An 11,731-nucleotide genomic window follows, 5' to 3' on the forward strand; every position below is an offset into this window, starting at 1 on the left:
AGTGATCACAAATGCTCCTACCCTGAGATACTGTGATTCCACAAAAATGGGCTGTATTGCGTTTGACAAGCCCTTTGACCACTTGGAATATATAAAATGAAGAATTGGGACCACGCTTTCTCTTCACCTCCTTCTAGCTCGGATGAGTCTCCTGGAAGGCAGCTCTGGGTCCAGCCCTGTGTCGGGAAACGAGACTAGGGAGTCACAGGACAGACAGAAGAGCCCAACCGCATGATCTGATTGGAGCACCAAGCCCAATAACGTTCATACTTACACCCGGCTCTTCAGCTATTCAGTTACACGCACACACACAAGGCGGGAACATCCCAGCGCCGTCTGCCCAGTGCCCTTGTGGTGATGATGAAGCCATGCCATCGAGTCCGTGCTGACTCACAGTAACCCCTTGTGGGTTGCCAAGACTGCAACTAGTTAGGGGAGCAGAAAGCCCAGTCGTTCTCCAGCAGAGCTGCTGGTGGTCTTGACCTGCTGACCATGCAGACCGCAGCCCAACGTGAAACCACTGCGCCACCAGGGCTCCTGTGGTAAAGATGGAGGGGGTGAAAGAGTGCGGTGGCTGCCAATCCAGACACTACAAAGAGTACATAATGTAAGATTTGGTTGGTGAAAACTCCAAAGTGTACTAGTCCTGTCCCTTGCTGTAAAAAATTCCTTTTAAAGGTAACCAGTGGAGATATGCTAACTCAGGAACCAGGCAAGCACGACCATTCTGGGGGCTCCTTTCACACCCTCTACCAGTAACATTATCCTACCTGATGGCATCACCCCTCACACACACCGTGTTCCACAATCACTGCAGACCCTCACCTACCTTGAACAGGTGAGGCAACTGCTGGGTGACCAGCTCCTTAAACTCGTTGACGCTGAGGCTGCCCTTCTTGCCCTCCCGCCCCGCAAAGGTGAAGAAGGTGGTCACCACCGTCTCGATGGCCACCTCCAGCTCAGTCAGTGACTCGGCCGCCATTAGGTCCCTGGGGCTGAGGCTAATGTCCCAAGACCTGCGGGGAGGCAGAGTTGCAGAGGGAGAGTCAGGAAGCCCAGGGACCCAGGAACTCGCCATGGAGTCCCCCACCCTGCTTGGCAGGGGGGACTATGGGGGAAAGGGAGGGCGGCTAAGACTTCAGGCAGCTGCAACTCAGTGGGGGCACTGTTTCCAGGGTCCCCTCCTAGGTCTCACAGTCTGGGGGTCCTGTTGAAGTGTCCGTGTGCTTGGAGATCTCTCTAAATAGGATGGTCCCTCCGATTGGAGTCCCCTTTGTGGGAGGTGCTCGGTTAGGGGAACAGCGGGGAGTGGGGTATCTTTGGAGTTCTCAGTCTCCGGCCTCTCTGAGGAGCTTCGGTCCCTGGGGTCCCTCTGGAGTCTCACGAGCCTCAAAGGGCCATGGAGTTGTTTGCCTCCGAAGCTTGTTTGTGTTCAGACCCGGGTCTCCACCCCCTGCACTCCACCCACACCCTCTAACCGGCCTACCAGCCCGGCCGAGAAGTCCAGGGTCTGGCAAATGCCCAGCGGTGGTCAGGGCTGCCTCCGTCTGGACAGACTCCCTCCTGCCTCCCACCGCCTCCCTTCAGGCGCTGAGCCCCGCACCCCAGAGACCCGCTCTTTTCCGGACTCAGTTACCAGGGGACCGGACCCAGGAGGGACTTCACAGACTGCCCAGGCGGGTGGGGGGCGGGCTTGGACACTCAGCCTGCGGGGTTGTGGGAAGAGATGGGGGCCAGACTGGAAGCCAGGGACCAGGCTCAGTGACCACCCCACCCACTTCCCGCCCGGGCTCTGCTGGGACGGTGGCTGGGTCTTCCCAAACCACTTCCTGAATCCCTTTCCGAGCTGGGCTCCCCAGGGTCTGCCCTGCAGGGTTACAGACGCGCACTCACCCGGACGCGGAGATGGGGTGCAGAAAGCGGAGCCGCAGGGCTGAGGTTTATAAACGCCCGCCCCGGGAGGGAGGACCGCACGGCTGCCAGGCCAGGGGTGTCGGGTTGCTGGAGCAAGGGGACCGCCCAACCACACCCCTGAGCCATCCATCAGGCCCCGGGCTCTGGCCCCCAGCCCAGCCCCACAGCGCCTCCGCTTGACAGGGATGGGAAGTCCGGCCAGAGTTGCTGGACACTACTGCTCCCTCGCAGGTCAGGGGGCTTGCTGCCCACACCCCCCACCACCGTGTAGATGCTGAGGGCTGAGGTGCCTGCACGTTGAAAGCCCTATAATCATGATCGATCGATCGCCGAAAGGCGCTCAGGGTTGAGAGATCCAATCGGAGACCAAGATCCCCTCTAAGGGCTCCTGGCTGAGACATTACAAAGGAGGCTGGCTACAGAGAGACTGAGACCCCTAGAGAGACCCCTGGATTGAAAGTCCTCAGGGGGGTCTCAGACCGAAAGCTCTCAGGCACACACACACACACACACACACACACACACACACACACCAGCAAAGGGGACTAAATGACTCACGGAGACCCTATGTGGGAGCCCCAGGCTAAGACCCCCTCCGGAGATCCCTCCCCTTTCCCTGTCCAACAGAGCACAGAGGCTGTCCAGTGGAACCAGGGGGTGAGGCATCCATGCCCCTCTCAGGGCCTCCCTGCTGGTGAGGGCAAGGGAGAAGGGGGGGCACCATGGCTGGAGAGGACACAGGCAGCCTGTCCCAGCCCAGGAGACAGAGGGCGCCTCTGTTCACTGCTGGCCCTTTGCCCCACTGGGTGTCTATGAAGGGGTGGAGCCAGTGAAGGGGAGGGTGTCAGTGGGGGAAGGACAAGTGAAGCCAGGTCTCCCCACCCAGCTCTGGTAACCACACTCGCAGGCTCAGCTGTGTGTCCAGAACCTGCTCTCACCTCGGTCCGGCTGACCGTGAGTATCGTGCCCTCCCTAGGCGAGGGCCCTGGCCTGGTCAGCTTGTGGGGAAGGGGACTTCAGGGGGGTCTCCAGGAGACTGGGGGCAATGGCACGGTGAGGGACTGGGGATTTGATGGGGACATAGGGTGGCAGCGGTTTGGGGTTGGGGGAAACAAGGTCCAGAAGGTGGTAAGGGGAGGCAAGTGAAAGTTGGAGGGAGATCTGGGAGCTCAAGAGATGAGCCGCCAGCAGGAGCGAGCCTGGCAGCTGTGAGCTTCCCAGGTGTCTGGCCTCCCAGCAAGAAGTCCACAAGCCTCCTCCCAAGGGTCCCTAAATCTCCCTGGGGGTGGGGGGGCTGGGGGGGAACCCAGCCCTTGCCTTCTTTCCGGGGGAGTAAGACTGAGAGCCCATAGAAGCATAGAGCCCATGCTTCTGCCCGCCCCTTCCAGCTTCAGCCTCAGTCTCTCCCATTCCCACCCAGCCCTGCCAAGAGCTCAGGTGTCGCAGAAGTCTAGGGCTGGTGGAGGGTGAGTGATGTGGTATCAGGAAGAGAAAGTACTGTGGTACCATTCCCCACCCTAACTCTACCTTCACATGACCTCCCCCTTTTCCCCCTCCCCTTCTTTGCCCAGACCTCCAGGCTCCATTCCCCCCACCCCCAAGCCCCTCCCTTGTTTTCCCATCTGTAAGCCCCGACTCCCATCCAAGTCCCCCCAGAACTGTGCCCCTCCTGGATGGGGCAAGCAAATCAGGCCCCACAAGCTGCCCTCCCTCCCACACACTCTTATCACCTCTATCAGCGCAGCTCCGGTTCCTCAGGTCTCTGTGACAACTTCTCATGTCCGGGAGTTCAGGTGACACTCACAAGGATTCCATTGAAGAGCCAGTATGTCATCGGATCAGGCCCATTGTCCAGCCCCCCAGGCCTGGGGAAGGATGGGGACACTTGATCTGAGACATCTGAGCTGCCCCCTGGGACTGTGGAGGGGCTGATTGTCCCCGGGCAATGGAAAAGAGGCCCCCTGGACCAGCAGGCTCCTCGCCCCTGCCCTCTCCTCACAGCCCCTTGAACTTCAAGGCCCCCCTTGATCTCTTCCAACACACACCAACCTCATTCTCTGGTTCCCACTGTCCGTAGTGACCCAGCTGGGCCTGGGGGGGCGGTGTTACCAAGGCATGGAAAGCAGTAGGGAGGACAAGGCCCTGCAGGTCTCCTCTCCCCTCTCTGGAGTTAGACGCCAAGGATAAGGTTTAAGACTCCCTTCCCACCTGATGGAAGGGTGGGCTGTACGGAGAAGTTCAGAGGAGCCAACCTGGAGGGAAGGGGAAGCACTCCCAGGGAAGCTCACCTGGCAGCGATATCCGAGTTGAGGGACTAAAGGTGGCTCATTGGCGGTGAGACCCTCGCCCAAAGAAGTCTTGGGCCACCCACTCTGGCTGCCACCCCTCCATTTAGGCATACCAGAGACACCAGAGTGACTCTGCCATAGAGGTGGGTAGTGGAGTCAAGGTTGTGGAGATGCCAGCCCACTACATCCAACAACTGGGCAGGCAAGGCCCGGAGTAAAAATAGACTGCTCCCATCCTGTGACCACTCCTGCCCGCCCCACCCTCTTCAGCCTCTGCCTAGGCAGCCATGTGTCCACTGCCCTGGCCCAGCGTCAGCCCAGCTCCCTCTGCCCTATCCCCATGCCCAGAGTCTGACTCTGTCTAGTCGGGACTGCGGTCTGTTTGGGTTTTCCCCACCACATACAATCATGGTAAAAGACGGACAGCCACAGGCCTGTCAGACCAAGGCCCTTCAGCCCTAACTCGATGCCCTGGGCCTGGTCCCCGCCCCAGGCTCACTTCCACCCTGGGGTGGGTGGGGTAGGTGAGCCGCTCACATGGGTTCTGAGCTGGAGTCTGCGATGGAGACCCTCATCAACGTGTTCCACGCCCACTCGGGCAAGGAAGGAGACAAGTACAAACTGAGCAAGAAGGAGCTGAAGGAGCTGTTGCAGACGGAGCTCTCTAGCTTCCTGGACGTGAGCACAGGGAAGGGGCGAGGGAGGGGACGGGGGAGGGGGGGCACCTCCCTCCCTGTCATCTCCTCACCCCCAGCCGCAGCCCAGCCCAACCCTCTCTCTGCTCTCCCAGGCTTCTCTCTTGGGGGTTCCCGGGCTCCTCTACGTTTCCCGGTTCAAGTCTAACTGCGCTGGTTTACTGAGCTCCTGCTAAGTGCTAGGGCCTGTGTAGATCCATCAGTCACAAGGCTCACAGCCTAGGGCGGAAAGACTGGCGAAGTTAACCGTGAACTCTAGGAAATACGCAGCGGAATGGCCCATAACAAGGGTTCCCCCCCCCACAGAAGTTTGGGAGAGAATATTAACCTGATTGAGCGAGCTGCTCTGGGGAGGTTCACTTGAGCCATGGACTGCCACTGGAAGCTAGTGGGGGGAGATGTGACGGATCGGAGTAGACGCTGGCAGAGTGGGTCTTGGCGGGTGGACACTTTAGGGGAAGCCATCAGCGGGAGCAAACACCTGGGAGAGCACCAAGTATGGAGCATGCTCAGTAGTGAATCTGACGGGAGTGAAAGATACATAGTTAGCCTGCGAATGCTAACAGGAGTCAGAGAGTTAGAAGCCTCAAGATACAGTAGAAAGTGCGTCAGCTTTGAGCTTGGATGACAGACCTGGGTTCAAATATAGCCCCACCACTTTCTACCTCTATAACTTAGGGTGAGTTACGGGCCTACTGACTGGCAATTTGTTTCTTCTTAAATGGGAAAAATGAAACCTATCTCCTACTGTTTGCCTTGGATTTAAATGAGGTCATGCTCGCAGCCCTTAGTGCAGCGCATGGCTCTCAACATCTGGTCATTTAGGTCATCTCTCTCTGCCATGTGAAAGAGCTTATTCGATAAGACACCAGTTGATACATGTTTGTTACATTTGAGGAGGAAAGCAGAAGTCTCATTAGCTATCACTGTCCCTTGAGCTCATCTCTGTCTCCAATCCACGGCTCAGTGCCAGACCCCTAAACTTTCTAAGGGCCTGCCTCTCCCTCTCCTCCTCTGGCAGATCCAGAAGGATGCGGATGCTGTGGACAAGGTGATGAAGGAGCTGGATGAGAACAGAGATGGGGAGGTGGACTTCCAGGAGTATGTGGTGCTGGTAGCCGCCCTCACTGTGGCCTGTAACAACTTCTTCTGGGAGAACAGTTGAGCAGGCCGCCCGCTCGGGTAGCGCCCTTCTCTTCTACCATGCCAGACCTGCCCCTCTGCCCCAGGCCCCCATCACCCTGCATTTCCCTTCTCATACCCCCCTGTTCCCCATCAAGGGCGCAAGAGTTGCACACCTGACCTGCAACTCCTTTCATTAAAGGCTTCTCTCACCGGCCGATCGATCATTATCTCTTTCCTGTCGGGTCCAAAAAGTGCACGAAGAGGTGAATGTCTGACTAGTTACGTTCATTCAGGAAGCAGCCTTGTTTGGGGAAGGGTCTTATTTGGAAAGAGGGCACTTGCACTACTACATCCTGCTACTTCAGGAATGCTCAATGCAGCAATATGAGGTTTCAGGGTTCCAGCCCAAAGTAGAAGAGATAACAGCTTCTCAGCAGTAAAGGCAGAAAAAGAAAGCATCTCCCACTGAATATTCAGCCATGACTGACCAAGGGCCTACCGTGTGCACGATGGAGGAGAGGATGGAGACGCCAGTCCTGTCTCAGGTGCTGGGCAAGCTGCTTCCCAGACAGCAGCCAGTGAAAACCCTCTGGGGCACAGTTCTGCTCTGACACACACTAGGGCCTCACCGGGAGCCAGCACCAACTGGGCGGTGACTGCTAACTAGTACCCGGAGCTGGACATGATGCCAATGTTGGGGATATGGCAGTGAGCAAAACACCCATGCTTGTTCTCCAGGGGCTAAAGCCCATTCAAGCACACCTCTCCAAGTACTACAAAGGGGGATGAAAGGGAGCCTTGCTTCCCAAAAGTTACACTCTCAGACACCCACAGGGGTAGTTCTGCCCAGTCCTACAGGGCCGCCCTGAGTCAGCAGCACTCGACGGCAGAGTTCGGTTTTTTGGTTTGGATGCACGAGTAAGATGAAGGAGCAATTTAAAACCGCGTTCATTCATTCATTGCTCAGACACTTGGGCACTGTATTGGGTACCTAGGCATAAGAAAAGTCCTCTTACACATGTGTAGAAATCTGCATGGATGGCAGGTGGGGAGGGAAGGATGGGTGACGCAAAGATCAATATTCGGGGCAAGGAATAGTCAAGTCGGGGAGGGAAGTGGAGAGGACAAGGTGGACAGGCGGTGGTGATAGGGAGCATGGGGATGAGGGGAGGGCCCGTTGCAAATTACCAGGCTCGGCGGTCTCTTAGAGAAAAACCGGGATTAAATTCCTCGAGGTTTTGAGACCTCGATCATTAGCTGAGACGCGATCAAGGAACTATACGGTTTGGGATTTTCCCCGCCAAATCGGGACTGAACGTGCTCCAAGGAGCGGAAGCAAAGGACGCCACGTGACAGGGCGCCAACGGCCGCGAAAGTAAAGACGGAAGAGGCCGCAGCGCCGAGGCCGTGGCCACGCCCCCTCGCGCTGGAACGCCCCGCGTAACAAAAGGAGGGCGCCGCTCAAGCCCCGCCCCCGCCCGAGGCGCCACCCACGCCCTCGCACGGCCGCGGCGCGGTCTTCCCCGGCCCCGAATCGTTGCGTCGAGCTGACGTCTGACGTCATTGCGTCGACGCCATTTTAGCCGGCCCCACTCCGCACTGGGCGTGACCGCCATTTTGTTTGGGACCTCGAGCGGGAGGTGGCGGCGACGGCGGCAGCGGTGGGGACCTCAGACGGAAGGCAGGGTAGGCCCTGTGAGCACGCGGACCGACCAGACAAACAGCCAACAAACAGCCAAACTTTAGCCTTGTTCTCTCTACCGCTTACACGTCCAGCCAACCGTCCACCGAGCTCCCCCGAGCCCCCTCTCCGTCCACTCAGGTTCGGCCGGTCCCCGGCCCTCCCCGCAGCCGTGGTGGCAGCCCCGGGAGGAGCGCTGGCTTCCGTCTCCTTTGGTGAGCTGCGGCCGGGGCAAGGCGCGGGGAGCGCGGGCGGGGGTGCGAGTCGGGAGGCCCCGGAAGGGGGCGGAGCCGGAGGAAGCCCGCGGGAGCGGTGGAGAAAGAAGGGCAAGTGGCGGGTGGCGCCCAGGTGGCCGCCGTGGCCGGGCTCGGGGAATGCCGGGGAAGGTGGCGACTGTGGGCTTGCGGACGGCGCGCTGGCGGCCGGGAGTCCGGTTGACTCGGTGGCAGCGGGTTTGGTGCCGGTGGGTCCCGGGCTTTGGCTTGAGCACGAGTGCGGCCCTAGCGTCACACTGCGCTGCAGGCTCTCGGGGAGCTCGCTCCCAGGTGAACACCTGTTTAGGAAACCTACGCCGTCCCCCGGGTCCCCAACCCCTTGCTAAGGTCCCTACGTCATTGTGGAGCCAGGTGCGCCTGCCTGTCTGTTTTCCCTGTAGACCACTGCGTCTCCACTTCAGCCCCCTCGGAGAATGTGGGGTTGTTATAAGTTGCCTTCGTGTAAGGCACGTGGCACCAGCGTTACCAGTCGAGAACTGCTCTAGACTGAAAACCAAGCTCAGACATTTCCTTTAGCCATCGCTGCTTCTGCTGTGCTGGAAACTTGGACAGATGTTTCATGTCTAAATGTTTTAAATACTGCCTTTTCACTTAAGTACCTGCAAGGGGTGGGGTAGGTGTGAATGCCGGCCTTTTCTGTCGAGGTCGATTGGGCCGTGGAGAAATGAGGGGAATGTTACTCCCGTTTTGCTCATGGTGCCTTTTTGTCTTTTGTAGATTCTCGAGATTTGAAGATGGCTGCACAGTCAGCTCCGAAAGTTGTGCTAAAGAGCACCACCAAGATGTCTCTAAATGAGCGGTGAGGCAGCCAACAGCAACTTCAGCTCGTTCTTACCGTGGGGTCCAATGCACACACACCCAAAACCAAGTTTAAACTAAATACCAACAGAAGGCTACAGACCTCTGTTCTTAGTTGCATCATATGTGGTACACAAGACAAATTGGGCGGTTGTTTCAAAACCCCTTATCAGATTTTTATGTTAAGCTATCTGAAACATTTATCTGGTGGGATGTATTTTGAAAAGACTCCTAACACCCTCCCTCTCTTCACCGTTTTTTTTTAACATGGATACAGGGGTGGTGCAGCACGGGAGCATGGTACCCTGGCTGCAGTAGGCTTGCTACCCAGTCCTAGGCCAGCAGCGTTGTGTCTGGCCTGTAAGAGGCAGGTAGCAAGTCGTGAACCTGTCCAAAGGCCCTTGAATGTCATTCTTGGGCCTTGTAAGAGGCACTTGCTTTGCTTCATTTCACTTTTCTTTCCATTCTGCTTTTTGTTCGTTTTGTTCTGGATTCTTTTATGTTGTATTCTTCTCTTTCATTTCTTAACCCTAACAGGAATAATGGAGTATCTTCACAAGCCCTTAAATGATCGAACTAATCGAACTCTGTCAGCGGTAATTATTTGGGATTAGGAAAGGTAATCTTTTGAGACTTAAGAAAAGTTTAACTTTCTAAAGTATTTTCTACCTCTGAGAGCTTTGGTACATTGAAGGCCTTTTATCAGTAAATGGATTGTGTTGATGTCAGGCCTTGAGGAGATTTACTTAATGCCTGTAATCGCCTCATCCGAAGCGTATGTGTTTTTCTGTACCCTACGTATGATGGCACTTGTTAATAAACCACATTCACAAGCTACTAAATGGACAACTATGTAAGAAATTGTTATGTGCTCTCATCATTTATATGGGCTTGCTCTCTCCAAAGCCCTCGTAGGATGGTGCAAATATTTAACATGCTCAGCTGCTAAAAAATATGGTAGCTGGAGTCTTCCCAGAGGTGCCTCGGCAGCAAGCCGGCAGTCAGCTTTTGAAAAGCTGGCCCTTGCAAACCGGAGGGAGCACACTTCTGCCCTGACACACGTGGAGTTGCCATGAGCCAGAATTGACTTCTGCAGCTAACAGTATTTCCATGGACCTTGAAGGTGCTCTGCTCCTCCTGTGTTTGCCCTTAAAATGCACTCTCAGGTCCCCCAAGAATTTGGCTTTCTGTGTGTGTCTTTCAAACTGCGTCTTTTGTCTTTTGTCATCATATCTGCTTATTGCGTGTTTTTCATACCTTCCACTTCTCTAGAAGTTGTTACCTGAGCCCTTGTTATCACTTTTGATTGAATGTGCTACACTTAGCCGCATTTTCTAAGTTTCTGATTCTTGCAAGTTTGTGGAAACAGAGGAGTCTTTAACCCACATCAGCCTTGATCTAAGTGTACCACTTTACTTAAAGTTCGTGGGATCTGGAGCTCCTGGTCTAGCAAGCCATGAAAATGCCAATAAATGTTTTGTAATAAAGCTTTTATTTAAACATCCATTTTGTTCGACCTTGAAGCTTTACTAATATGCTGAAGAACAAACAGCCGATGCCAGTGAATATTCGCGCTTCGATGCAGCAACAACAGCAGCTAGCCAGTGCCAGAAACAGAAGACTGGCCCAGCAGATGGAGAATAGACCCTCTGTCCAGGCAGCATTAAAACTTAAGCAGGTGAGGGCGTGGGTCTTGATGCTCCAGAAGCAGCTGGTGATCTCTGTCAGACAGTCCACTCAGGCTGTCGAGACGTGAAGGAGGATTGCAAGGTGACTCAGGGCAAAAGCTGAAACTTCTCTGGAGGAAAGAGAAGTTCAGAGAATTCCAATGGGGCAATTACTGCTAAGTAACTGTTCATTGTTTTCTTGGGCAGTTATCAGTGTCAGTCTCTTCATTCTCTGAGCCTTTGCTCTTACGGGGGTGCATTGGCTTTTTCCACAAAGAGAAAGTTGGTTTCGATTTAAGATTGTCTTTAGACATCCTTCATTCTCTGCTAAATGACTTAAAATGAGTAAAGGATTCCCACCTAGTGTTGGAAGTTCAGGGGGACTTAGCCTAAGGTTTTCTGTGCTGACATGCAGAAAGTGTGGGTTGCAAAATACAGAAGGTGTAGGCTATGCCACAGCACCTAGAGTTTTAGCAAACAAGACGCATGAGAACCTTGAGTGATTTAAGTTATTGAGTTCTCTTTCAAATTTCCAGTAAGATAATTCTATACGACCTGAAATAAAACCTGCTCTTTATTATTCATAGACTTTATATGCAAGTCCGGACAGTGGCTGTGGAAGGATATGTCCAAGCTGTGGCTGGGCGCCTGGAGGGCAGTGCCATGCAACTGTAAGGACGTTAGCTGGTAGCCCTGCATGGCTATGCATAAATTCAGTAGTTAAATATAACCCAAACTCCCAACCCACGCTGAGCCATTGGACTCACTGACCAAAAATAAACGAGGCGCTCCGCTTCAGCTGCCTTAATCCTCGGAGTGACTGCAAGCACTTCTGACGCAGAAAAAGTGAGAAGCACCGCATTTTCCAAGAGTACATGGAAGAAATTGCTGAAAATAAGTGTCTGGCAGATGCTCCTTTAAAAGACCACTTAACAGATAGATGCAATTACTGTGCAGAAAATAACCTCCGGAGCAGTGCTGCTTCCGTTGAAGGTATGCAGGGATGGAAATGCCCTGTATGTGGTGGTTAGTACTGTCACCACTTGCCACATGTGGCCCATACCGTTAAGGAACTCCAGACTTAGTGAAACTGAGTGGCAGAGCTGGCCCCTGAAGTTTCCTATCAGTGTTGGAGTACGGTATTGGTTGGCAACTAGGATTGGGAAGGGAGAAGAACTTCTAAGCACGGTGGTTCTTCCCTTTAAAGCCCAGAGCTCGGGATGACTAGGCACTGGAGGACTTGTGGAATGAAGCTCCAGCCTCGTAATTCTTGTGTGCTAGTGGGGGG

General features: G+C 54.9%; 3 protein-coding genes across 4 annotated transcripts in view; 2 read left to right on the forward strand and 1 right to left on the reverse strand.

The window, feature by feature from the left end:
- The window catches only part of S100A13 (S100 calcium binding protein A13), an 18,694-nt gene extending 16,699 nt beyond the window's left edge, over positions 1 to 1,995 (reverse strand). Inside the window, exons 1-2 of the mRNA XM_004714621.2 lie at positions 1,894 to 1,995; positions 830 to 1,016 (exon numbers count right to left, since the gene is read on the reverse strand). Coding sequence (XP_004714678.1) covers positions 830 to 982 — 153 coding nt within the window. The 5' untranslated portion in view covers positions 983 to 1,016; positions 1,894 to 1,995. The remainder of the gene's footprint in view (positions 1 to 829; positions 1,017 to 1,893) is intronic.
- Positions 1,996 to 2,786: 791 nt separating this feature from the next.
- On the forward strand, positions 2,787 to 6,236 carry S100A1 (S100 calcium binding protein A1). Its single transcript, XM_004714622.2, has 3 exons — positions 2,787 to 2,868; positions 4,727 to 4,880; positions 5,919 to 6,236. Exons 2-3 carry the CDS (start codon positions 4,740 to 4,742, stop codon positions 6,060 to 6,062), a joined length of 285 nt encoding a protein of 94 aa, XP_004714679.1. The 5' UTR covers positions 2,787 to 2,868; positions 4,727 to 4,739; the 3' UTR covers positions 6,063 to 6,236.
- Positions 6,237 to 7,642: 1,406 nt separating this feature from the next.
- The window catches only part of LOC101651316 (chromatin target of PRMT1), an 8,380-nt gene continuing 4,291 nt past the window's right edge, over positions 7,643 to 11,731 (forward strand). The window contains exons 1-3 of one of the 2 annotated variants that reach the window (XM_004714623.2): positions 7,643 to 7,918; positions 8,696 to 8,777; positions 10,301 to 10,454. In XM_004714623.2, coding sequence (XP_004714680.1) covers positions 8,713 to 8,777; positions 10,301 to 10,454 — 219 coding nt within the window. In that variant the 5' untranslated portion in view covers positions 7,643 to 7,918; positions 8,696 to 8,712. The remainder of the gene's footprint in view (positions 7,919 to 8,695; positions 8,778 to 10,300; positions 10,455 to 11,731) is intronic. The other variant, XM_004714624.3, reaches the window with a different exon arrangement.

This window comes from Echinops telfairi, unplaced genomic scaffold, assembly GCF_000313985.2.
Source record: "Echinops telfairi isolate 266 unplaced genomic scaffold, ASM31398v2 ScPeMD7_7425;HRSCAF=8463, whole genome shotgun sequence".
NCBI classification, from domain to species: Eukaryota; Metazoa; Chordata; class Mammalia; order Afrosoricida; family Tenrecidae; genus Echinops; species Echinops telfairi.

Coding starts and splice junctions, on each gene's coding strand:
- S100A1 (XM_004714622.2), top strand. CDS start 4,740: ATGGGTTCTGAGCTGGAGTCTGCGATGGAGACCCTCATCAACGTGTTC. Junction 4,881..5,918: donor AGCTCTCTAGCTTCCTGGAC/GTGAGCACAGGG, acceptor CTCCTCTGGCAG/ATCCAGAAGGATGCGGATGC.